This window comes from Ranitomeya imitator, chromosome 1 (genome assembly GCF_032444005.1).
Source record: "Ranitomeya imitator isolate aRanImi1 chromosome 1, aRanImi1.pri, whole genome shotgun sequence".
Taxonomy (NCBI): domain Eukaryota; kingdom Metazoa; phylum Chordata; class Amphibia; order Anura; family Dendrobatidae; genus Ranitomeya; species Ranitomeya imitator.
Genome location: NC_091282.1, coordinates 331746114 through 331772726, shown reverse-complemented (window position 1 = coordinate 331772726; position 26613 = coordinate 331746114). Strand labels below are relative to the sequence as shown.

At 44.5% G+C, this 26613-nt stretch overlaps 2 protein-coding genes across 2 annotated transcripts in view; both read left to right on the top strand.

Annotated features, from left to right (window-relative positions):
- CRYBB2 (crystallin beta B2) overlaps positions 1–26613 on the top strand; it is a 412932-nt gene that overhangs the window by 216999 nt on the left and 169320 nt on the right. The gene's annotated exons all lie outside the window — the stretch shown is intronic.
- The window catches only part of CRYBB3 (crystallin beta B3), a 256164-nt gene that overhangs the window by 216999 nt on the left and 12552 nt on the right, over positions 1–26613 (top strand). The window contains exon 4 of the mRNA XM_069759168.1: positions 15168–15286. Coding sequence (XP_069615269.1) covers positions 15168–15286 — 119 coding nt within the window. The remainder of the gene's footprint in view (positions 1–15167; positions 15287–26613) is intronic.

Genomic DNA, 26613 nt, shown 5'->3' with positions numbered 1-26613 from the left:
GCTTTTTATTCCGATTTTTTGTGAGGCAGAATGACCAAAAACCAGCTATTCATGAATTTCTTTTGGGGGAGGCGTTTATACCGTTCCGCGTTTGGTAAAATTGATGAAGCAGTTTTATTCTTCGGGTCAGTACGATTACAGCGATACCTCATTTATATCATTTTTTTTATGTTTTGGCGCTTTTATACGATAAAAGCTATTTTATAGAAAAAATAATTATTTTGGCATCGCTTTATTCTGAGGACTATAACTTTTTTATTTTTTTGGTTATGATGCTATATGGTGGCTCGTTTTTTGCGGGACAAGATGACGTTTTCAGCGGTACTATGGTTATTTATATCCGTCTTTTTGATCGCGTGTTATTCCACTTCTTGTTTAGCATTATGATAATAAAGCGTTGTTTTTTGGCTCGTTTTTTTTATTTTTTTCTTACGGTGTTCACTGAACGGGTTAACTAGTGGGCCAGTTTTATAGGTCGGGTCGTTACGGACGCGGCGATACTAAATATGTGTACTTTTATTTTATTTTTTTTACGTAAAGAAATGTATTTATGGGAATAATATTTTTTTTTCTGCTTTATTTAGGAATTTTTTTTTTTTTTTTTTTTTTTACAAGTGTGGAAATTTTTTTTTTTACTTTTTCACTTTGTCCCAGGGGGGGACATCACAGATCACCGATCTGACAGTGTGCACAGCACTCTGTTAGATCGGTGATCTGACATACAGCCGGGCAGGATTAGAGCTGCAGCTGCAGCCTGATCCTGACCTGGAAGTGCTCCCTGCAGGACCCGGATGCAGCCCGGCGGCCATTTTGGATCCGGGGACTGCAGGGAGAAGACGCTCGGTACACGGTGAGTACATCACCGTGTACCGATCGTCTCAGGGAAGCCCGCAGGGAGCCCCCTCCCTGCGCGATGCTTCCCTGCACCGCCGGCACACCGCGATCATCTTTGATCGCGGTGTGCCGGGGGTTAATGTGCCGGGAGCGGTTCGTGACCGCTCCTGGCACATAGTGCCAGATGTCAGCTGCGATAGGCAGCTGACACCCGGCCGCGATCGGCCGCACTCCCCTCGTGAGCGCAGCCGATCGCATATGACGTACTATCCCGTCACTGGGAATTAAGTCCCAGGTCACCTGGACGGGATAGTACGTCATATGGGATTAAGGGGTTAAGGGATGGCACTTCAAAGCATTGGCAGGATCAAAACAGAGAGGAGAGTGAAGCCTGATTGGAGCTCGGTTATGTGTGGTGCAGACTATTGCGACCGAGAGGACGGAAGAAATCGGACAGAGAGTGGACATTCTGGGTCACGGCCCGGAAGCTCCAATGGGCGAGCGAACCTGGGAGACCAACCCCCTATACAGGGATCGTGAGGAGCAGACCCGAGGAGTCAGATACCGCAACTGCTGGAAACCAAGAGGGACGGCTCAGAGGAGTAAGCAAGGAAATACGGACAACAGAGAAATCCAGTCAAAAGGCGAGACAGAGAAACGAGGAAGAGTCAGATGCGGGGCCAGAAGCATGCATCAAATGCACACGATAATCAGGCATTGCTGGTAGGGTGGAGACGCCAGATATACCTGATGCCTAAATCTGGTTGGAAAGCGGGGACTGCTGGGAAGAAGCAGAAAGGGTTAATTAGAACAAGGAGTCTGCGTCCGTGCCCTTAAGCACCTGAATGGAGCTGAGACTGACCAAGAGAATGCAGGAAGAGAAGCACCATGCTGAAGCCCCCTAGTGGCAGAAGAAGGGAACAGAGAATCAGAGAGATGTCTGGAGCGAGGAGGAGCCAGCCGCACAGGAAGCTCGGGATCAGCGGCGGCAGCAGCCGCAATGGAGGTGAGGACAGTGAGGCGACGAGAGCAGTGAGGAGGAAGTGAAGCAATGGATATCGCAGCAGAACCTGCAGCGGACACGGCTGCGAGCAAGGAGGAGCCAGCGTGACGCCTGGAGAGGTAAGTGGAAGCGACAGTTGTAACAGTACCCCCCCTCTTTAGACTCCCTCTCCTATGACTGACTAGAAACCTTTTCAAAATACGTGGAGCATTAATATTCTCACGAGGCTCCCAAGATCTCTCCTCAGGACCGAATCCCTCCCAATCGACGATAAAGAAAGTCCTCCCTCTAACTTTCTTCATGGCCAGAATATCCCTCACTTCAAAAGTATTGTCATTCCCAAATGGCAAAGGAGAAACTGTAGGAGAAGAAAACCTATTAAGGATGACAGGTTCAAGGAGCGAGACATGAAAGGCGTTAGGGACCCGAAGCGAAGCAGGCAACCTCAATTTATAGGCCACATTGTTAATGCCTTTAAGGACCTCAAAGGGGCCAATATAGTGAGGTCCCAACTTGTAAGACGGGATCTTCAAGCGAATGTGTCTAGTAGACAGCCACACTCTGTTGCCAGGATGAAACGGTGGCAGATCCCTTCTCCTTTTGTCCGCATGTCTTTTCATTCGTGTAGCAGCAAGAACAAGAGCATCCTTGGTTTCTCGCCAAACCTGAGAGAAGTCATGAGAAAGGACATCAGCTGCTGGAACGCTGGAAGACGGAGGCACAGGAAGAGGTACACCAGGGTTACGTCCATATACCACCAGAAAAGGAGACTTGGTAGAAGACTTGTTGGGATGGTTGTTATGGGTGAACTCTGCCCAGGGAAGAAGTTCTACCCAATCATCTTGATGGGTGTTGGTAAAATGGCGTAGATAAGATGTTAGCACCTGATTAATACGCTCCACTTGCCCATTGGTCTGTGGATGGTGGATGATAGGAGGAGGAAAAATCCAAAGTGATGCCCAGAAGTTTACAGAGAGCTCTCCAGAAACGAGACATAAATTGTACCCCTCGATCAGATACGATTCGCTGAAGTAAGCCATGCAATCTGAAGATTTGTAGAATGAAGATCTTGGTTAATTCTGGAGCCGAAGGTAAACCAGGGAGTGGAACGAAATGGGCCATCTTGGAGAATCGATCCACAACCACCAAGATTGTTGTGCAACCAGAGGAGCAAGGTAAATCAGTGATGAAATCCATGGCGATTTGCTGCCAAAGACCCTCCGGCACAGGCAAAGGATGCAGAAGTCCAAAAGACAATTTTCTAGAAACTTTATTCCTAGCGCAAGTTGCGCAAGTGGCCACAAAGTCATGAACATCTTGACGACGAAGTGTCGGCCACCAGTAATAGCGAGAGAGAAGATTGAGAGTCTTCTTGATTCCGACGTGTCCAGAAATCTTAGAAGAATGCCCCCAGCGAAGCACCTCTAGCCTCTTGACTTGCGGGACGAAAGTCTTACCAGGCGGAGCAGGAAGTACTCTCACAGGGGCTACCGTGAGGAATTTAGCCGGATCAATAATATGTGAAGGAGCCTCGTCCACCTCTTTGGGTTGTAAGGATCGAGAGAGAGCATCTGCTTTGGTATTCTTGCTACCTGGTCGAAACTGAAGCTTGAAATCAAAGTGACTAAAGAACAAAGACCACCTGGCTTGTCGGGAATTGAGTGTCTGTGCTGATTGCAGGTAGGCAAGATTCTTGTGGTCGGTAAAAATTGTAAAAGGATGGATGGCTCCTTCCAAAAGATAACGCCACTCCTCCAGAGCCAATTTTATGGCCAAGAGTTCTCGATCACCAATGGAATAATTCCATTCTGCAGAAGAAAAAGATTTAGAGAAGAACCCACAGGGCACAAGATGTCCGGAGGATGCCTTTTGAGAAAGTACCGCCCCGTCTCCAATGGAGGAGGCATCCACTTCCAGCACAAAGGGCTTACTGGTCACTGGCCGATGTAGGACTGGTGCAGAAGCGAAATCCTGCTTCAGGGTGATAAAGGCATCTTCAGCATCCGGCGGCCAAGAATTAGGGGTAGCTCCTTTCCGGGTAAGAATGGAGAGCGACTTAGACAGAGAAGAGAAATGGGGCACAAATTGTCTATAGTAATTTGCAAAGCCTAAAAAACGTTGAATGGCTTTTACCCCAAGTGGACGCGGCCACTTAAGCACAGCGGACAACTTCTCAGGATCCATCTTCAATCCAAAATCAGAAATGATGTAGCACAGGAACGGCAACGAGGTTTGTTCAAAAAGACATTTCTTAATCTTGGCATAGAGACAATTCTCTCGAAGACGTTGCAAAGCCAAGCGGAGACTCTTTCTGTGAGAGGCAAGATCGGGAGAAAAAAATGAGAATGTCGTCCAAATAAACTACTAGGCAGGAGTGCAGAAGATCCCGAAAAACCTCGTTGACAAATTCTTGGAAGACTGCCGGAGCATTACAAAGACCGAAAGGCATGACCAGATATTCGTAATGGCCATTTCGTGTGTTGAAAGCCGTCTTCCATTCATCTCTGGCACGTATTCGGACCAAGTTATAGGCCCCCGCAAATCCAATTTGGTAAAGACTCGAGCCCCTCTCAGGCGGTGGAAGAGCTCAGGAATAAGCGGAAAAGGATACCTATTCTTGACCGTGATGTTATTCAGATCCCGGTAGTTTATGCAGGGCCGTAGAGAGCCATCCTTCTTTCGGACGAAGAAGAATCCGGCCCCTGCCGGAGAGGAAGACTTCCGGATGAAGCCCTTGGCCAAATTCTCTCTGATGTACTTAGACATGGCCGATGTTTCCACTGCAGACAAAGGGTATGTTCTCCCTCGTGGAGGCGTGGATCCAGGAAAAAGCTCAATGGGGCAAACATGGGCCCGATGTGGAGGAAGAGACTCAGCCTCAGCCTCCTTCTTATCAAAAACGTCAGCAAGCATATGATATGCCAGAAGGAGACTAGGAAGTTTACTGGATGTTGGAGAGAGGTTAGAAGGAACCACAGCGCGGAGACAATGTTCATGACAGGAGTGTCCCCAGCGAAGAACCTCGCCGGACCGCCAATCCAGGACTGGCTCATGCGACCTGAGCCAGGGCAGGCCTAGGAGCAAGGCGTGAGACAAGTTAGGCAAAACATAGAAAGCAATTTTTTCTCGATGGAGGGCTCCAACTTGCATCTCCAATTCGAGCGTAACAAAAGTAACGGGAACAGATAACGGTTTGCCATCCACAGTTGAGATAATACGCAGATCTTCTAGAGAGACAACTGGTATATGGAACTTGTCCACCTCCTCTTGGCAAATGAAATTGCCAGCCGCACCCGAGTCCACATACGCCTCCCAAGATCTACGCTCCCGACCTAAAAAAATCAGAACTGAAAAAGTTAATGGCAGAGAGGAATTTGGGTCACCTAGGGAAGCCTCTCTTACCTGGCCTAGGCGGAGGAGTTTCCCACTCTCTCTGGACATGAGCGAAAAAAATGATTAGCCCCTCCACAGTAGAGACACAAGCCCTGCGCCAGCCTATCCCTGCGTCGCTGTTCCGACAACTTTATGCGATCGACTTGCATAGGCTCTGGGGCAGAAGTACTGGGAAGAGTAGGAGAGGTAGGAGCGATAAAGCCTAGGAGATCTCCTCTCCCTGCCTAACTCGTGGGAACGCTCCTGAAACCGTAAATCAATTCTGGTAGCAAGAGATATTAAATCCTCCAGAGAGGTAGGAATGTCTCGACCAGCAAGCTCATGCTTAATTTTACCAGAGAGTCCCCTCCAAAAAGCCCCAACCAGGGCCTCATTGTTCCACCCCAGTTCTAAAGATAGAGTGCGAAAGTGAATGGCGTATTGCCCCACTGTAAGAGTATCCTGTTGAAGGCTGAAGAGGGACTCAGTAATGGAAGCCAAACGCCATGGTTCGTCGAAGACCTTACGGAAAGTTTCCAGAAAATCTAAAATATTTGTGACTACAGGATCATCCCGCTCCCACAAGGGATTCACCCAGGCCAAAGCCTCCCCCTCGAGATGAGACACGATAAAAGCCACTTTGGCTTGATCAGAAGGGTATTGTTGGGGTAATAACTCGAAAGTAAACGGCACTGGTTCAAAAAACCCTGACATAACTTGGGATCTCCTGAATACCTTGGAGGTTTACCCAAGCATGGCGGCGGATGGGACACAGAATCACGAGGCGGAACAGAAGCTGCTGCAGACGCAGAGGCTTGAAGAGAGAGCAGATGGTCGTCGACAGACGCTATGTAATTAAGTATATGCGACTGAGTATCGCGCTGCTGCGCAAGCTCCTGCTGGAGCCCAGCCAAAAGAGAAGCATTCTCGGGATCTGATGACAGCAAAGCTGACAACTGGGTGTCCATTGATTTCACAATGGACATGATCCGAGATTAATTCTCACGCAAAAAGAGTAGTTCCTTTTGTGTTGCCGTAGTGGAACCAGCGGGGTCCATGGCCTGATTATACTATTGCGACCGAGAGGACGGAAGAAATCGGACAGAGAGTGGACCCTCTGGGTCACGGCACTAAAGCTCCAACGGGCGAGCGAGCCTGGGAGACCAACCCCTATACAGGGATCGTGAAAAGCAGACCCGAGGAGTCAGATACTGCAACTGCTGGAAACCAAGAGGGACGGCTCAGAGGAGTAAGCAAGGAAATACGGACAACAGAGAAATCCAGTTAAAAGGCGAGACAGAGAAACAAGGAAGAGTCAGATACGGGGCCAGAAGCACGCATGAAATGCACGCGATAATCAGGTGTCACTGGTAGGGTGGAGACGCCAGATATACCTGATGCCAAAATCTGATTGGAAAGCAGGGACTGCTGGGAAGAAGCAGAAAGGGTTAATTAGAACAAGGAGTCCGCGCCCGTGTCCTTAAGCACCTGAATGGAGCAGAGACTGACCGAGAGAATGCAGTAAGAGAAGCACCACGCTGAAGCCCCCTAGTGGCAGAAGAAGGGAACAGAGAACCAGAGAGATGTCTGGAGCGAGGAGGAGCCAGCCGCACAGGAAGCACAGGAGCAGCGGTGGCAGCAGCCGCAATGGAGGGGAGGACAGTGAGGCGACGAGAGCGGAGAGGAGGAAGTGAGCAACAGACATCGCAGCAGAACCTGCAGCGGACACGGCTGCGAGCGAGGAGGAGTCAGCCGCACAGGAAGCTTGGGAGCAGCGGCGGTAGCAGCAATGGAGAGCAATGGAGGGGAGGACAGCGAGGCGACGAGAGCGGCGAGGAGGAAGTGAAGCAACGGACATCGCAGCAGAACCCGCACAGGACACGGCTGCGAGCGAGGAGGAGCCAGCACGACGCCTGGAGAGGTAAGTAGAAGCGACAGTTGTAACACAGACAGACTCTGATAATGCTTTGAAGTGCAGTCCCTTCAGCTGACAAGCCCTGTGAGGCTGTGATACATTGGCGGACACAGACAGAAAAGGGCCCCTGTGCAAGAATAATATATGGGCCCTTTGCGCCCAAGAATTCCTAAAAATGCAAAATTGCACCAGCTTTGGAAGTAGAAATGGGACCCCTTACCTCGAGGGCCCCTGTGCGTCTGCACAAGTTGCACCAATGATATGTCCACGCTGTGATATGCTTTCTAACAACAAGTAGCACATTGCAGCATTTGTGAGCTGAAATCACAGCACTCCAAATCATCAAAAAAATACAAGTAAAGGAAGAGAGCGAAGTCTGATATGCACATGCATGCTCAGACTGCTGTCTCTCAAAGAGGTAGCACGGCCCTACCAATGATGTGCATTACTCAGTTCGTCCGATTCAGATTTCCAGATTGGAAGTAGCAGAACCAGAATCACATTAGAAGACTAGATGATCCATATACAATACAGACCAAAAGTTTGGACACACCTTCTCATTTAAAGATTTTTCTATATTTTCATGACTATGAAAATTGTACATTCGCACTGAAGGCATCAAAACTACGAATTAACACATGTGGAATTATATACTTAGCAAAAAAGTGTGAAACAACTGAAATTATGTCTTAGATTCTAGGTTCTTCCAGTACCACCTTTTGCTTTGATGACTGCTTTGCACACTCTTGGTATTCTCTTGATAAGCTTCAAGAGGTAGTCACTGGAAATGGTTTTCACTTCACAGGTGTGCCCTGTCAGGTTTAATAAGTGGGATTTCTTGCCTTATAAATGGGGCTAGGACCATCAGTTGTGTTGTGCAGAAATCTGGTGGATACACAGCTGATAGTCCTCTGAATAGACTGTTAGAATTTGTATTATGGCAAGAAAAGAGCAGCTAAGTAAAGAAAAACGAGTGGCCATCATTACTTTGAGAAATGAAGGTCAGTTAGTCCGAAAAATTGGGAAAACTTTGAAAGTGTCCCCAAGTGCAGTTGCAAAAACCATCAAGCGCTACAAAGAAACTGGCTCACATGAGAACCGCTGTTATGATGCGGTGGTCTAGGAGCAACATGGAACGAGCTCTGAAGGAAGTGGTAACTGTACTGACCGCAGTCCCTAAGCTCAACACAACACTAGAAGTAGCCGTGGAATGCACCTGACTAAAGGTGTGGAGGGTAAATCTGCTTCCCAGAGCTTCCAGCAAGACAGAATTAATTCATACTGATAACGCTGGACAAACATAGAAAGCACTGAACGGATAAGTCCACAATCTGTGAACAGAAAAGCGCAAGCAAAAACTTAGCTTTGCTGAACTGGTCAGGATAACAGGGAAATCCAAAGAGATGTGAATCCAACCAGGAACCATTTACAAGTGGCACTGGCTGAAGGAACAGCCAGGCCTAAATAGCCAAGCAGAAGAGACGATAAGTGGAGGCAGCTGATGACAGCTAACTCCAAGGAGCAGCCATACCACTTGAAACCACAAGAGGGAGCCCAAGAGCAGAACTCACAAAAAGTTTATCCGAGTCACCAGCCTCAGAAATCGCAGGTTAACAGCAGCTCAGATTAGAGACCAGGTCAATGCCACACAGAGTTCTAGCAGCAGACACATCTCTACAACAACTGTTAAAAGGAGACTTTGTGCAGCAGGCCTTCATGGTAAAATAGCTGCTAAGAAACCACTGCTAAGGACAGGCAACAAGCAGAAGAGACTTGTTTGGGCTAAAGAACACATGGAATGGACATTAGACCAGTGGAAATCTGTGCTTTGGTCTGATGAATCCAAATTTGAGATCTTTGGTTCCAACCACCGTGTCTTTGTGCGACACAGAAAAGGTGAACGGATGGACTCTACATGCCTGGTTCCCACCGTGAAACATGGAGGAGGAGGTGTGATGGTGTGGGGGTGCTTTGCTGGTGACACTGTTGGGGATTTCTTCAAAATTGAAGGCATACTGAACCAGCATGGCTACCACAGCATCTTGCAGCGGCATGCTATTCCATCCGGTTTGCATTTAGTTGGACCATCATTTAATTTTCAACAGGACAATGACCTCAAACACACCTCCAGGCTGTGTAAGGGCTATTTGACCAAGAAGGAGAATGATGGGGTGCTACGCCAGATGACCTGGCCTCCACAGTCACCAGACCTGAACCCAATCGAGATGGTTTTGGGTGAGCTGGACTGCACAGTGAAGGCAAAAGGGCCAACAAGTGCTAAGCCTCTCTGGGAACTCCTTCAAGATTGTTGGAAGAGCATTCCCGGTGACCACCTCTTGAAGCTCATCAAGAGAATGCCAAGAGTGTGCAAAGCAGTCATCAAAGCAAAAGGTGGCTACTTTAAATAACCTAGAATATAAGACATATTTTCAGTTGTTTCACACTTTTTTGTTAAGTATATAATTCCGCATTTGTGTTAATTCATAGTTTTGATTCCTTCTGTGTGAATTTACAATTTTCATAGTCATGAAAATACAGAAATATCTTTAAATGAGAAGGTGTGTCCAAACTTTTGGTCTGTACTGTAGTAGCAGAGCAAGTAATAGAAGTATATTAAACAATTGATTGTTAGAAAGTTAGGACATATGAAAAGTATGAATAAGTCTTATGGGTTTATTCACAAATAACCTATTAAATTGTATGAACGCTAACCCTGATGTGTACAATGATAACAAAGGTAAATGCATTATTCGGTCATATAATATTCATGGCCCATTCCTTGCATAGGTCCTCAAAATCAGACCATTGGGGGTCTGAGACCCAGTACCCCCTCTAATCAGCTGTTATCATTAGCTGAATATAAACATAGAACGGAGTTGAACAGCACCGCTCCATCCAATGTGTGGTGGACACTGCAGAACAGTTACATTTATAGTTGATCCTATACATTGAGCTCATATTGATGACGAATGCTGAGGATAAGACTTTTCTTTTTTATTTTCCTGGACAATTCCTTTAAAGGGATTGTTTGGTCCAGATCAATAAATCTGCAGTCACTCTGCAGACTGATGAATCCCCCCCAGGGGACGCACTGTGTGCCTGGGGGGATTAGCCGATTTCCGATCCGGTATGTGTGAGTTATACATAATCCCGTCCAGTGGGCGAGGCCTTGCTCTCTGTACACTTGTACTGAGTGAGGCCGCGCCCTCTATTTGGACATGCCCACTTGTTGGCGTGTCACTAGACGGGGGCAGTCTCGACTCAATACAATTGTATGGTGAGCAACCATAGGCCGGGAGTATGTATAACCCATCCATACCCTCTGGTCCCTGGTCAGAAACCAGCGAATCCCCACAGCACACAATGCATGCACTGGGGGATTCATAGTCCGCAGTCACACAGAGTGACTGCTTACTTGTTGATTTGGGCCGGACCCTTTAAGCTTTAGTTGAAGGACAGGCCTCAGCCAACATTGTACATAATTAATAACAAGTTAAAAAAAGTCAATCAATTTCACCCCAACTGATTGTACTACTGTTATCTCGTCTTTTGGATCAACCAGGTTGGGGGGCCTAAATAAGTTTGAAACCTTTAGTATAACATTGTTAATATTTTCGTGGCATACTTAAAAATAAATGACAGGGTTTTTTTTGCATTTATTAAGCAGAATTGTGATATAGCAGAAAAAGAAGCACTCCCATATGTATACAATCTTAGTAAGAAATAAGATATCTATAGTTCAATTAAATGCAATATATTGACTGCATAACTTGTAATGCTACTTTGCCTGTCTGTTCCTCAATGTTTGGAAACATATAGGAATTCTAGAACACTGAAATGTAACAGTCTTTTAAACATATAGCACATAAGTCTCATACATAGTCTCTGGGGTAACACCATGGGATGAGTCTGCCAGTCTCATTAAACAAATGTTGAAGTTTAGCTGCTGCAGTGCCATTTTTTGATCAGCAGGGGATGCTATTTCCACTTTCCTTTTATTTTTTGAGTAGCATTTTGCTTAAGAGTTTACATTGTGGGCCACAAAATTGGCATATCCAAACTTCACTTAGATATTTTACTAAATCTCAAATATTGGAATATGTGATGCCCCAGTATTTGTAATAGTCTTAGGTTGTGCTTGGCACACGATAAATTCCAAACATTGATTCTGCTCATTAGTTATCAGGTCACACAATTTCAGGAAATATTCAAGAGACACTAAAATGTATCTATCTAATTTTTATTAAATGCAATGTATTCTTCGTCACTGACTTTAGTCCATAATGCTGCAGAGAAATTAACAAATGCAAGTACCGATGGGAGTCCTGGGAACCACTGCCTAACTTCCAGCATCCAGCACTTTTCTTTTGATTACCCGACCTGGTGTGATGTCACATGTGCATCACGCTGCAATGCTGATGTCCCGCCAGGCCGGCTAATCAAAAGAAGAAACAGAGATGCCATCAGGTAAGAGGCATTTCGCAGGGCTCCCACCTCTCAGTCACAGATTACAGATCTGCCCGCTGGAGTTGTCTTGCAAATCGATTCCCACTATCTTTACAGTAACATGCAAAGTATAACTTGAAATGCAAATTTCATATCTATATCACATGGCAATGCGCACTGGATATTCTCTGCAGAGCTTACATGACATTTCTAAAAATGCTGAAAATCTGGACAGAATGACCTCTGAGGTTTAGTTATTTTTTGTTATTCTTGCATAATTGCTACCATCACAGCAAAATGATTTCTGCCTTCCCCCATTCTTCACACATTAAGAATAAAGTCTTTTAATGAAATAATTAAACACACGTTTTAACATCTTTATTGCATTCTCAATCCAAGCGAAGGCCTCGTTCTCCTGTAAAAAAGTCCAAAATAAAAAAGCAACAATATCCGATACATGTCTGCTATACAGTCAAGTCCCACGCTGTAAATCCATCTCAAGGGGTTAAATAGTTTACAATCCGGAGAGGTGCTAATGCTACCTTCCAGGCTGTAAACCACAAAGGATTGAATGAAAAGCTGCCTGCACAGCCTCCCTGCCTGACCAGACATGAACTCTGTAGTGTGGGAAAGTTTCTAAACATCTTCCCACACTGTCAATTCACTGCGGTCAGGTGGGGAGTCAGCGCAGCCTCAGTGACTGCCGCTGACATCACTTAGCGGTAGTCCCATCATCCGGCTACTGTGTTCAAATGTAAAAAACAAACAAAAAAAAACACATACACACATATACAATAAATACATATAGACATACAGTACATATAAAATACAGTACATACTCACCATACAGCTAATCCCCGAAGCCCTCGATCACCTGTAAATAAAAATAATAAACCAACAGTTTACTCCCTGATCCGATGTAATCCATTTAATAATGAGTGTCCCACGACGATCTCCCGTGGAGAGCTGTCACATCGGCAGATGCGACCGCTCTCCAGGGCTCCGGTGATACAATGACAGAAGGTATCCTTCCGCACTGTATCCCTCCACCGTCAGATGTCGCTGTTACTTGCAGCACTGCTGCATGGGAAAATTCTCATGCAGCAGTTCCGTAAAGTGAGAGGCCATTGAACCCTCAGTGATAACACTGCAGGAGCCATTGTCTCCTGTCAGTATATCACTGGAGGCCTAAAGAGCTGTCACATCTCCTGATGTGACAGGTCTATAGGGGAGATCGTCATGGGACACTTGTTATTAAATGGACTGCGTCGGACCAGGGAGTATTTGTCTTAGGTTTATTTTTTTATTTTTTCCAGGAGATCGAGGGCGTCGCATGGATTGGCAGAACAATAAAGATGGCAAAACTATGGTGTTTTATTTCATTAAAATAATTTACTTTGCATGTGTGTATGTTTATTTAACCCATTAACAACTATAGGATTAGTAATGGATAGGTGTCTTATTGACACCTCTCCATTACTAAGCTGGCTTGATGTCACCTTACAATTCAAAGGTGACATTAACCCCCTATTACCCTATATGCCAACGCTACAGGGCAGTGGGAAGAGAGAGGTTAAGTGCCGGAATTTCCCCATCTTACAGATGCGCCATTTCTGGGGCGGCTGTGTGCTGGTGTTTGTAACCAGGGAAGGGGCAATATCCATGGTTCCTTCCTAGGCTATGAATATCAGCCCGCAGCTGTCTGCCTAACCTTTTCTGGCTATTAATTATATGGGGACCCCACATCCTTTTTTGGGGATCCCCCTATTTTAATAGCCAGTAAAGGCTAAATATACAGCTGCGGTCTGATATTCATAGCCTGGGAAGATCCATGGGTATTTACCCCTTCCCAGGCTATAAACATCGGTCCCTAGTCACTGGCTTTCCCTCTCTCGTGCAGAAAATTGTGCGGGAGCCCACGGCATTTTTTTCATTTTTTTTTTTTAAATTAGACAGATATTGCGTTTAAGGCCGGGGTCACACTTGTGAGAAACTCGCACAAGTCTGTCGCATCAATACCTACCAGAGCATGCGGCTGCATGTATTTCTATGTAGCGGAATGCTCCTGTCCCAAGTGTCAGCGGCAGTGCCGGGAATTGAGGTGCGAGACTCGTGCGAGTTTCTCGCAAGTGTGACCCCGGCCTAACGCAGATTTTGTCTGTGTGTATGTGTCTTTATTTAACACTTTATGTACCATTTTATTATGTTTATTACTAAACATCGGGCTTGGTATTATCTATCTATCTGTAGATCTATCTATAGATAGATAGATCTATACATAGATGGATAGACAGATCTATAGATAGATAGATAGATAGATCTATAGATAGATAGATAGATACTGTAGATAGATAGATCTATAGATCTATCTATCTATAGATTTATCTATACATATATCTATCTATAGATCTATCTAACTATACATCTATCTATCTATTATCTATCTATAACAAAAAAGGAAAAGGGAACAGCACAGAAATACTTATCTTCAGGTGCAAGGCCCCCAGACAATCAGTCCAACGATCATCCAAGTTTTCATAAAAGTTCAAAAAAGAGGCAGCACTCCATTATCCAGTGTAAAAACGTGCAGGGTTTAATTTACCTACATATTCAGGCAACGTTTCAGCTCACAATGGGCTTGAGAAAGGCTCATTGTGAGCTGAAATGTTGCCTGAATATGTGGGTAAATTAAACCCTGCACGTTTTTACACTGGATAATGGAGTGCTGCCTCTTTTTTGAACTTTTATTATCTATCTATATATATCTATCTACCTACCTATCTACCTACCTACCTACCTATCTATCTACATATCTATGTGTGTAAACATTATTCTTCAATGGAGTATGTAAATGAAAAGGTTGGACAAGAAATGACATCACAATTCTTTTTTTTTTTCTTCAATAATAGATCTTTATTTAGCTTTCAAAAACGCCTTTAAATCCGCATGAAAAAAAGCACGAAAATCCACATAAAAAATGCATCAAATCTGCGCGGATTTCAACCTGCGTTTTCTGCCAAGAGATGCAGAATCGGAGCAGAAAATTCCACAGGCAAAACTGCAGTGTGTGCCCATGCCCTAAAGAGAGCCTGGTGGGGGGTCATCATTAGGGGGTTATGGATGGCTTCAAATGAGTACAGATTTAAAAATAGGTTGTATTGGTACAGATGATTAATTTGGCATGTACAGAAAACTGAGACCACATTAAGATTGTAGCTAGCTACTATACACCTGGATTGAAGTCTGCAATGTAAATTATACTAATGCATAGGTCTACAGTGGCAAACATCACCCTTTCATTCCTATTGTTAAAAAAAACTATATCACATTTTATAGAAAAGCAGCAGACAATGATTTCCTTTATCGAAAAAAGGAATGCCGATGCATACTGTCTCAAAAGGACAACCTTTTTGTATATGAGAGATATATGGAGACCTGTGGATACATTAGGGGTATGTGGTGGGAGATTTCCTGACACATATGCCACACATATGCCACATGATGCACAAGATGTGTACAAAGCTTAACTATGATAGTACAACAGAGTTTCAAACAAGATAAAGACTACTATTTTATCATTTTTACCTTAATTCTCAGATCACGCTCTATGAATTGGAGAATTTTCAGGGGAAGAAGTGTGAGCTCACTGGAGAATGTCAGAACTTGGGAGAGAAAGGACTTGAGAAAGTTGGATCCATCCAAGTAGAATCTGGACCGTGAGTGGAGAATGCAAACTAATTTCATTAAGGGAAATGTGAACTTGGACTCATTGCCTGCAGATAAATTACAAATATGCCATTAAGTTCCCTCAATATTGTTGGATATAGAAAAGTGGTTATAGAAGACTATGACCAGGCCATGACCTCGATTGCATAATATAATTGTAGTACTGAAATTTAACATGTTGTCCTTTTGGTAGGCTGTTAAAGGACCTACTTTTGCTGTAGTTTTTGCAAAATATTTACGTAGTCTATGCAGGGATGCCACCAGTTATTTCAGCTCCCCATACTGGTAAAATTTTCGGTCCCCCTTGAGACTCCACCCATGCTCCAGCCCAACTCTTCCTCTACCCCGCAAACCTTCCAAATTTCCACTGCCCACTCTTGGAAAAACTCCACTTCTGCACCACGTCCTCATTAATCAAACATTGACAGTTCCCATTGAACACCATATCATCTACATAACCATCAGCTTTTGTTTTGGCCAAAAGATTTTTAAGTTACCAGCACAGCAAGGTATACTCTTTTGGCAGGGTCCTACTCTACGCTAACCTATAAAACATAAACATCTTAAAATATCCAATATTCTGTTTAGGTATATTTTTCTTTATTTTTCTTTAAGGGAATGTGTCACATACATTGTTTAAAATGACCAATAATGCCATATTCAAGAGTCAAATACTGTCACACCATGACCGGACCACATATTACTACCATATAGTGACCGAATACTACAATACTGATCATTAATAAAAATGACACAATACTAATATTGCCAAAAGTGTCATTATACACAGGAGCTCTGAACATAGTATACAATGTATAGTGTCTGTGAGCAGGTAATACAGTGATCACCAGTGACATTATACACAGGAGTTCTGTATATAGTATACAGGGATCACCAATTACATTATAGACAGGAGCTCTGTATATAGTGTCAGTGTACAGGTAATACAGGGATCACCAGTGACATTATACGCAGGAACTTTGTATATAGTGTATAGTGTACAGGTAATATAGGGATCAACAGTGACATTATATACAGGAGCTCTGTATATTCTATACTGTATATAATGTATAGTGTAAGCATACAGATAATACACTGACTCACCAGGGACGTCTCTAGTTGAAGTCTTTCATCTTCACTTTTATTCTTCATCCAGCGCAGACTGCCATCACTTCTTCAGCCCGGACTCGTCTATGCAGAAAATATCACACTGTAATCTAGAGCACAACTTCCAGAGCATATTCCCCAATTTTTCCCCCAACTTCTACACTATGCCAGATGAAGAAAAAAGAGACATAGGCAACTCTGCACAGTAACAGGACCAACCACCCCAACACTGAAAACAGTATAATCAAAAACAAAATACAATACAGCAGTAATAATATTCCTTAATTAGTCCCTACAGTTATAATGTCCCACATCCTGGTCCCTTCCTGTAATAACATGTCCCATCTTGGTCCCATATATACTCCATTCTTTATTCCACGTGTCTCATTCCTGGCCTCCATGTGTCACATTCATGGCCCAATATGATCTACCATCTGGGCCCCATATGATCTCCCATCCTGCCCATGTCCTCTCTTACTGCCCCATATATTACCCCATATGTCTCCCATTTTACTCCCATATGTTGTGTCTCCATCCTGCCATCATATGTTGCCCCATGTGTCTTTCATCCTGCCCCATATGTTGCTCCATCTGTCTCCCATCTTGCCATCATATGTTGCCCCTTTTGTCTCCCATCCTGTCCCCATATCTTGCCCCATGTGTCTCCCACCCTGTCATAATATGTTGCCCCATGTCTCCTATTCTGCCATCATATGTTGTCCCATGTGTCTCCCATTCTACAATCATATGTTGACCATTGCGTCTCCCATCTTGCAATCATATGTTGTCCCATTTGTCTCTCATTCTGCTATCATATGTTGCCCCATACCTCTCCCATCCTGCCATCATATGTTGCTCCATTTGTCTTCCATCCTGCCATCATGTTGCACCATGCATCTCCCATCCTGCCATAATATGTTGTCCCACGTGTCTCCCATCTTGCCATATGTTGCCCCATGCATCTCCCATACTGCCATATGTTGCCCCATGCGTCTCCCACCCTGCCATCATATGTTGCCCCCATGTGTCTCCCATTCTGCCATATGTTGCCCCAATTGTCTCCCATCCTGCCATCAAATGTTGCCCTATGCATCTCCCATGCTGTCATCATATGTTGCCCCATGCATCTCTAATCCTGCCATCATATGATGCCCAATGTGTCTCCCACCCTGTCATCATATGTTGCCCCATGTCTCCCATTCTGCCATCATATGTTGTCCCATGTGTCTCTCTTTCTGCAATCATGTTGCCCCTTGCGTCTCCCATCATGCCATAATATGTTGCCCCATTTGTATTCCATCTTGCCATCAAATGTTTCCCAATGCATCTCCCATCTTGCCCCATTTGTATTCCATCTTGCCATCAAATGTTTCCCAATGAGTCTCCCATCTTGCCATCATATGTTGCCCCATTTGTCTCATCCTGCCATCATATGTTGCCTCATGCATCTCCCATCCTGCCATCGTATGTTGCCCCAATTTTCTCCTATCCTGCCATCATATGTTGCCCCATGCATCTCCCATTCTGCCATCAAATGTTGCCCCATGTGTCTCCCATCCTGTCATCATATTGCCCCATGTGTCTCCCATCCTGTCATCATATGTTGCCCCAGGCATCTCCCATTCTGCCATCAAATGTTGCCCCATGTGTCTCCCATCCTGTCATCATATGTTGCCCCATGTGTCTCCCATCCTGCCATCATGTTTTGCCCCACATTTTCCCATCCTACCTTCATATGTTGCCCCACGTGTCTCCCATCCTGCCCCCATATGTTGCCTCATATGTCGCCCATTCTGCCATCATATGTTGCCCCATGTGTCTCCCATCCTGTCATCATGTTGCCCCATGTCTTTCATTCTGCCATCATATGTTGCCCCATACGTCTACCATCTTGCCATCATATGTTGCCTCATGTGTCTCCCATCCTATGTTGCCCCTTGTGTCTCGCATCCTGCCACCATATGTTACCCCATGCGTCTCCCACCCTGCTCCACGGATCTCCGAGAGCTGTTATTGCGCAGGCTCGGACGGCGCCATCTTGGAGGAGGAAATCTTCTTTTTTTCTTCTCCAGCAAGATGGTGCCACGAGCGCATGCACAATAGCAGCTATCGGAGCTCTATACACACCGATAGCTGCTACTGTGCAGGCGCGACAGGCGCCATTTTCAAATTGACTTTTTTTCCCCCTCGCTCAGTTAAATAAGCAAAAGGGAATAAGTGCGCAGTAAACATGCGATTATGCTGCAGAGGAGGTGCCACGGCCAGCACCTGCCTGCAGAAGCGTTTTTTTTTAAATTCAGTATGTACTGATATTCATTATGTAAACTATGGGACTGGTCAGTGAGTGATCAGTGACCCTTCAGCAGTCTGAATTATGAATAACTAATCAGAGCACACATACACAGACCCCGCCCTTAGGGCACGAGAATCTCATTAACACAAAACTGATATTAAAGATTAAGAAACAGCCACAAGGTGGATTTCATCAACCACGGAATCATTTAATTCAGTATAACGATAGCAATGAATTTGACTTTTCACCCCTACCCCACTGGAAGCAGAATTTTCTTCCTCCGACTTCTCCCTCATTGGATACAGTGTTTTCCGCTTTCCCCACTAGGTGCAGCATTCCCCATTCCCCCCTCACACACTGGAAGCAGCAGAAAAAAGCAAACAAAAAAAGCTTTGCGTTAGTATATACAGTTAGGTCCATATATATTTGGACAGAGACAACATTTTTCTAATTTTGGTTATAGACTTTGACAAAACATTTCAGATGCAGTTGAAGTTCAGACTTTCAGCTTTCATTTGAGGGTATCCACATTAAAATTGGATGAAGGGTTTAGGAGTTTCAGCTTCTTAACATGTGCCACCCTGTTTTTAAAAGGGACCAAAAGTAATTGGACAGATTCAATAATTTTAAATAAAATGTTCATTTCTAGTACCTGGTTGAAAACCCTTTGTTGACAATGACTGCCTGGAGTCTTGAACTCATGGACATCACCAGACACTGTGTTTCCTCCTTTTTGATGCTCTGCCCGGCCTTCACTGCAGTGGTTTTCAGTTGCTGTTTGTTTGTGGGCCTTTCTGTCTGAAGTTTAGTCTTTAACAAGTGAAATGCTGCTCAATTGGGTTGAGATCAGGTGACTGACTTGGCCATTCAAGAATATTCCACTTCTTTGCTTTAATAAACCTCTGGGTTGCTTTGGCTTTATGTTTTGAGTTATTGTCCATCTGTAGTATGAAACAACGATCAGTTTGGCTGCATTTGGCTGGATCTGAGCACAGTATGGCGGCTCTGAATACCTCAGAATTCATTCGGCTGCTTCTGTCCTGTGTCACATCATCAATAAACACTAGTGACCCAGTGCCACTGGCTGCCATGCATGCCCAAGCCATCACACTGCCTCCGCCGTGTTTTACAGATGATGTGGTATGCTTTGGATCATGAGCTGTACCACGCCTTCACCATACTTTTCTCTTTCCATCATTCTGGTAGAGGTTGATCTTGGTTTCATCTGTCCAAAGAATGTTCTTCCAGAACTGTGCTGGCTTTTTTAGATTTTTTTTAGCAAAGTCCAGTCTAGCCTTTTTATTCTTGATGCTTATGAGTGGCTTGCACCGTGCAGTGAACCCTCTGTATTTACTTTCATGCAGTCTTCTCTTTATGGTAGATTTGGATATTGATACGCCGACCTCCTGCAGAGTGTTGGTCACTTGGTTGGCTGTTGTGAAGGGGTTTCTCTTCCCCATGGAGATTATTCTGCGATCATCCACCACTGTTGTCTTTCGTGGGCGCCCAGGTCTTTTTGCATTGATGAGTTCACCAGTGCTTTCTTTCTTTCTCAGGATGTACCAAACTGTAGATTTTGCCACTCCTAATATTGTAGCAATTTCTCGGATGGGTTTTTTCTGTTTTCGCAGCCTTAGGATGGCTTGTTTCACCTGCATGGAGAGCTCCTTTGACCGCATGTTTACTTCACAGCAAAACCTTCCAAATGCAAGCACCACACCTCAAATCAACTCCAGGCATTTTATCTGCTTAATTGAGAATGACATAACGAAGGGATTGCCCACACCTGTCCATGAAATAGCCTTGGAGTCACTTGTCCAATTACTTTTGGTCTATTTAAAAACAGGGTGGCACATGTTAAGGAGCGTAAACTCCTAAACCCTTCATCCAGTTTTAATCTGGATACCCTCAAATGAAAGCTGAAAGTCTGAACTTCAACTGCATCTGAATTGTTTTGTTTAAAATTCATTGTGGTAATGTCTATAACCAAAATTAGAAAAATGTTGTCTCTGTCCAAATATATATGGACCTAACTGTATAACTAGATGGTGGCTCGATTCTAACGCATCGGGTATTCTAGAATATGTATGTATGTATATAGCAGCCACATAGTATATAGCACAGCCCACGTAACACAGACAGCCACGTAGTATATAGCACAGCTACGTAGTATATAGGAGCCACGTAGTATATAACAGCCACATCTATATATATAATTGTCTAAGGGTTTATCCGTCTGTCTGTCTGTCTGTCTGTCCTGGAAATCCCGCGTCTCTGATTGGTCGAGGCCGCCAGGCCTCGACCAATCAGCGACGGGCACAGCGACGATGATGTCATAAAGGACGTAGACATCCCGCGTCTCTGATTGGTCGAGGCCGCTAGGCCTCGACCAATCAGCAACGGGCACAGCGACGATGATGTCATAATGGTTGCCATGGCGACGATGATGTCATAAAGGTTGCCTCGATCAATCGGCGACGGACACAGTCTGCCGCGAATTCTGGAATCATCATTGTCCATATACTACGGGGACATGCATATTCTAGAATATCCGATGCGTTAGAATCGGGCCACAATCTAGTAGTATATAACACAGTCACGTAGTAAATAAATCAGCCCATGTAATATATAGCACAGCCCACGCAGTATATAACACAGCCCATGCAGTATGTTACACAGCCCATGCAGTATATGACACAGCCCATGCAGTATATAACACAGCCCATGTAGTATATAACACAGCCCACGCAGTATATAACACTGCCCACGTAGTATATAACACAGCATACGTAGTATATAAGACAGGCTACGTACTATATAGCAGTGTGGACACCATACCCCTGTTAAAAAAAAAAATTGTTATATACTCATCCTCTGGCGTCTACCGAAGCTTTCCTGATGCGCGCGATGCTGCCGCCAGCTTCCGTTCCCGGTGATGCATTGCAAAATTTTCCAGATGACCCAGTCACCTGGGTAATTTCGCAATGCAACACTGGGAATGGAAGCTGGTGGCAGCATTGCGCGCATCGGTGGATGACGGAAGGTGAGAATAGCACGATTTTTAATTTTTTTATTATTTTTAACATTAGATCTTTTTACTATTGATGCTGCATAGGCAGCATCAATAGTAAAATGTTGGTCACACAGGGTTAATAAGCAGCATTAACGGAGTGCGTTACACCGCGGCATAACGCGGTCCGTTAACGCTGCCATTAACCCTGTGTGAGCGCTGACTGGAGGGGAGTATGGAGCAGGCACTGACTGGACGGAAGTAGGGAGGGGCGAATTCGCGGCCGGACTGTGCTTGTCGCTGATTGGTTGCGGCCTGCCGGCCGCGACCAGTCACCAATGTGGGATTTCCGTTACAGACAGACGGAATTACCCCTTAGATGATTATATAGATAAAGATCATTCCTGAAGTTCATACCTTTTGGAAATTTGATAAAAAATTTCCAAAAGGTACGAATGTTAGGGTTGGCGGAATGCACCAAGTATAAATATATGTGATAATAGGTGCGTTTGCAATCCGGGGTCCACCGTGCAGGAGAGGAACCTGCTGCTAGCAATTGGCGGCGCTATATGGCGGTATTAGCGAACTCTGTTACTTTACAGAATCGCTGGGATAGGGAAACACTGTGCCCTGTTAACCTCACATAGGAACACAGCTACCAAACAGAGCAAACCTGTGGTTATGCAGTCAGCATAGCACACAAACAACTCCTCACCGGAGGTGCCGGTATTCTAGGGGCTTATTTCAGCCAACCCTGACCTCATGCAAACATGACCACACAGTAGCAAGGCTCAAAACATAGGTTGTTACTAGCGCATGACCATGTGGCCATGCAAACCTTTTATAGCTGTAGCAGACAAGGACCTTCCTGGTGGTCCAATAGGAGCTGCTACAGGACCTGAGCATGTGACCCCAGACCTCCAATGGGAGGTCGTCCCATTGGCATGCTCAGTATGGGAAAAGCGGGACTTCGTCCCAGAAAGACCTGCTCGCTGCTGAACATTGCTGGCTACAATGACAGAGCCTGGAAGGGGAGTAGTAACCAGTCGTCCGGCATCAGCCTGAGCCAGATTCTGGCACCGACGTCTCTGCTGAGCAGACTCCACTGTGGCTGGAGAAGAATGGGTGACCGCAGCAGACATGGTTTGAGATTCCCCCTGTGCAGTGGCGGGAACTCAACGAACATCAGAAATTGTCTTTATTATATGTACTAATGCAAAGGTTTTTTTTCTTTCATAATTTTTTATGCCAATGTTATATTTCCACATTCTGTGACAAGTGTTCAGTGGTGCTTTTTCTTGATTGGTTGCTATATGTTACACCCATGATTGAAGGTACTTGGTTCGTATTTCTGTTAAAACAAGATCTTATGGATTTACATACTATGAATAATGGTGCTGAGTGCACTAATGGACTAAATAAAGCAATTTTTCTCAATTCTCACTGGATGGATGTGCTAAATATCTTTCCTCTTTGCCTTTATTGCTGTGTTCACATTACTGCTAATCTAAACCCTTACATTGTCCTGTTCCATTATTGGTAGCTGGGAGCAGTATTAGCATAAGGCCGGGATCACACACAGCGAGATACGGCCGAGTCTCGCAGGTTAAAACCAAGCTCTGGCACCGGCACTCCAGAACGGAGCTTGCGGCAGTGTGACTCTGGCCTTAGATGCATACCAGCAGAGTCCACACTTCCTCTCTAACTATAATGAGCACCACCAACTTTCTGTGAAGATTCCCATCATATTGCACACCTAAATTCAGCGCTACTCTAATGATAGGAGGAAATGTCAGAAGAGGCACGGGGGCAGTCGGGACTTTCAACTGACCACCAAGGATAGTGGAGCAGAGAGCCAAATGTGGGACTGTCCCACTGTATTCGGGATGTTTAGACCAATGGATTTATTTTTAGTTCATTTATTCATAGTTGTAGCAGCCATAGCTTTTACATTTTTATGAAAGCGTCACTACATGAGGTTTTACCATTTTGCAAGCTGAGCTGTAGTTGTCTTGAAGTTCAATTTTGCTAACATGTATTTAAGGCTAAGTTCACATTAGCGTTTGGGGGTTTTGAGGAGGGCTGCGTACTTCCTCCGTTAAGCTCCGCCTACTTCCGCATGCTTCTGCATGCGTCCCGCATACCTATCTTTAAAAACGCATCCGCATGCATCCGCATACATCTGCATGTCCTGCGTACCAAATATTAACCCCTTCATGACCTTGGGATTTTCCATTTTTCCGTGTTCATTTTTCGCTCCCCTCCTTCCCAGAGCCATAACTTTTTTATTTTTCAGTCAGTATGGCCATGTGAGGGCTTATTTTTTGCGAAGCAAGTTTTACTTTTGAACGACATCATTGGTTTTAGCATGTCATGTACTAGAAAACGGGAAAAAAATTCCAAGTGCGGTGAAATTGCAAAAAAAGTGCGATCCCACACTGGTTTTTTGTTTGGCTTTTTTGCTAGGTTCATTAAATGCTAAAACTGACCCGCCATTTTGATTCTCCAGGTCATTCCGAGTTCATAGACACCTAACATGACTGGGTTATTTTTTATCTAAGTGGTGAAAAAAAATTCCAAACTTTGCTTAAAAAAAAAAATAATTTGCGCCACTTTCCGATACCCGTAGCATCTCCATTTTTCATGATCTGGGGTCGGTTGAGGGCTTATTTTTTGCGTGCCAAGCTGGCTTTTTTAATGATACCATTTTGGTGCAGATACGTTCTTTTGATCGCCCGTTATTGCATTTTAATTCAATGTCGCGGCGACCCAAAAAACGTAATTCTGGCATTTCGAATTTTTTTCTCGCTACACTGTTTAGCGATCAGGTTAATGCTTTTTTTATTGATATATCGGGCGATTCTGAACGCGGCGATACCAAATATGTGTAGGTTTGATTTTTTTTTTATTGATTGATTTATTTTGAATGGGGCGAAAGGGGGGTGATTTAAACTTTTATATTTTTTTACTTTTTTAACATTTTTTTAACTTTCTTTTTTTTAAAACTTTTGCCAAGCTTCAGTAGCCTCTAGGAAGCTGGCACAAATTGATTGCCTCTGCTACATAGCAGCGATCATCAGATCGCTGCTATGCAGCAGAAATGCAGGTGTGCTATGAGCGCCGACCACAGGGTGGTGCTCACAGCTAGCCGAGATCAGTAACCATAGGGGTCTCAAGGACCTCTATGGTTGCTATCCAGAAGCATCGCTGACCCCCGATCATGTGACGGGGGTCAGCGATGCGCTCTTTTCCGGCCGCTCGGCCGGAAGCGCCGGTTAAATGCCGCTGTCAGCGTTTGACAGCGGCATTTAACTAGTTAATAGCGGCGGGTGAATCGAGATTTCCCCGCCGCTATTGTGGGCAAAACAGCTGACATGTCCCGGCTTTGATGCGGGCTCACCGCCGGAGCCGGCAAACGGGGGTTCTGACCTTGGACGTACTATCCCCTCCGAGGTCAGAAAGGGGTTAAAGATAGGTACACAGACACATGCAGAAGTAGGCGGAGCTTAACATAGGAAGTTAAAACCCACAAAACCCCTGAACGCTAATATGAACCCGGCCTAAGTGTTACATTTTTGTCAAATTTTTATGGGTTTAATGGAGTAAAAAAAGCAATCATGCCATTTTTTAATTTTTAATTTTTTAATGTGATTTACTGATCAACATAAATAATTAATTGACTGTATTGTAAGGGTTGTTGCAATGACAGATATGCCAAATATGTACTTATTATTTACTGATGTGTGATATATATTTTTTTAAACGTGCATTAAACGTAATTATAGTTTTTCATTATTATTAATTAGTAATTTTATAGAAAAAAGATCTCTCACTTTTATTTTACTCCAATATACAGCTACTGTATATACTGATAAACTGCTATATAGATATGTATCTGTATATACCAGTACAATGTGCCTGTAAAGAAGAAGAATACCATTTACAAATTCAAGTGAAGTAAATTCTCTGATAACCGGAAGTGCAGCCTGTGGCTCCCAGCTATCACTGTTTCCTGCCATGGTAGAGGTTGTGAGATTGAATCCAGGGACAGGGAATTGGTCACTCTTTTTAGCTTTTGGAGTTAATAATATGAATATACAGCTGAAATTAGCCATACCTGTATGCCTCCTGGATGTGGCCTTCTTAAGTAAAAATCAAGTTTTATACCTTCGCTCTTAAAGGCTATGGAGTGTAGGCTGCCCGGAGAGAAGACTTCCAACTGTTCTCATTATGCATGTTTTCTCCTCCGTTTCTCTTCAGATGTTCGTTTCATCTCATGTGCGCAGTCGGAAATCCCGCTCCTGCGCATTCTGCCAGCCGTCGCTCCTCTTCTCTGTTACGCCCTTTGTTTGAGCACTATCTTCATTGTTGATGTGCGCAGGTGTCGATGAGTCACTGTTACTTCCGTTCCCAGTGATCTCTGGTGCACTGTAAGTAAATTTCCCATAGTGCAGAAGAACAACTGCAGACAGAATGCACAGGCCCAGGATTTCCAGGCACGCACATGATATGAAAAGGACACTGAAGAGAAAGGGGAGGAGGAATCTTACATAATGAAGACCAGAGGCAGTCTTATCTTCCGGGCAGAGCACCCCCATAGCCTGGAAGAGCAAAGGAATAAAAGATGGTTTTTAATTCCAGGAGGCATGAATAATTTCATCTGTATACAACCTGCATGCCCATATTATTAACTACAAAACCTCAAAAGGGTGACAGATGTCCTTTAAAAGGGAAGAATTAATTCATTAATTGAATGTCTGTACACACCAGCATCCTCTTCTCAATGCTTAGTCTGCACCGCTGGCAGATATTGCAGACACAGAGTGGAAGTTGGGACACAACCCTGACCTCCCGGGATGCCAGGACATCTCTTCCAATTCGGGACTGTCCCGCTTGATCCAGAATAG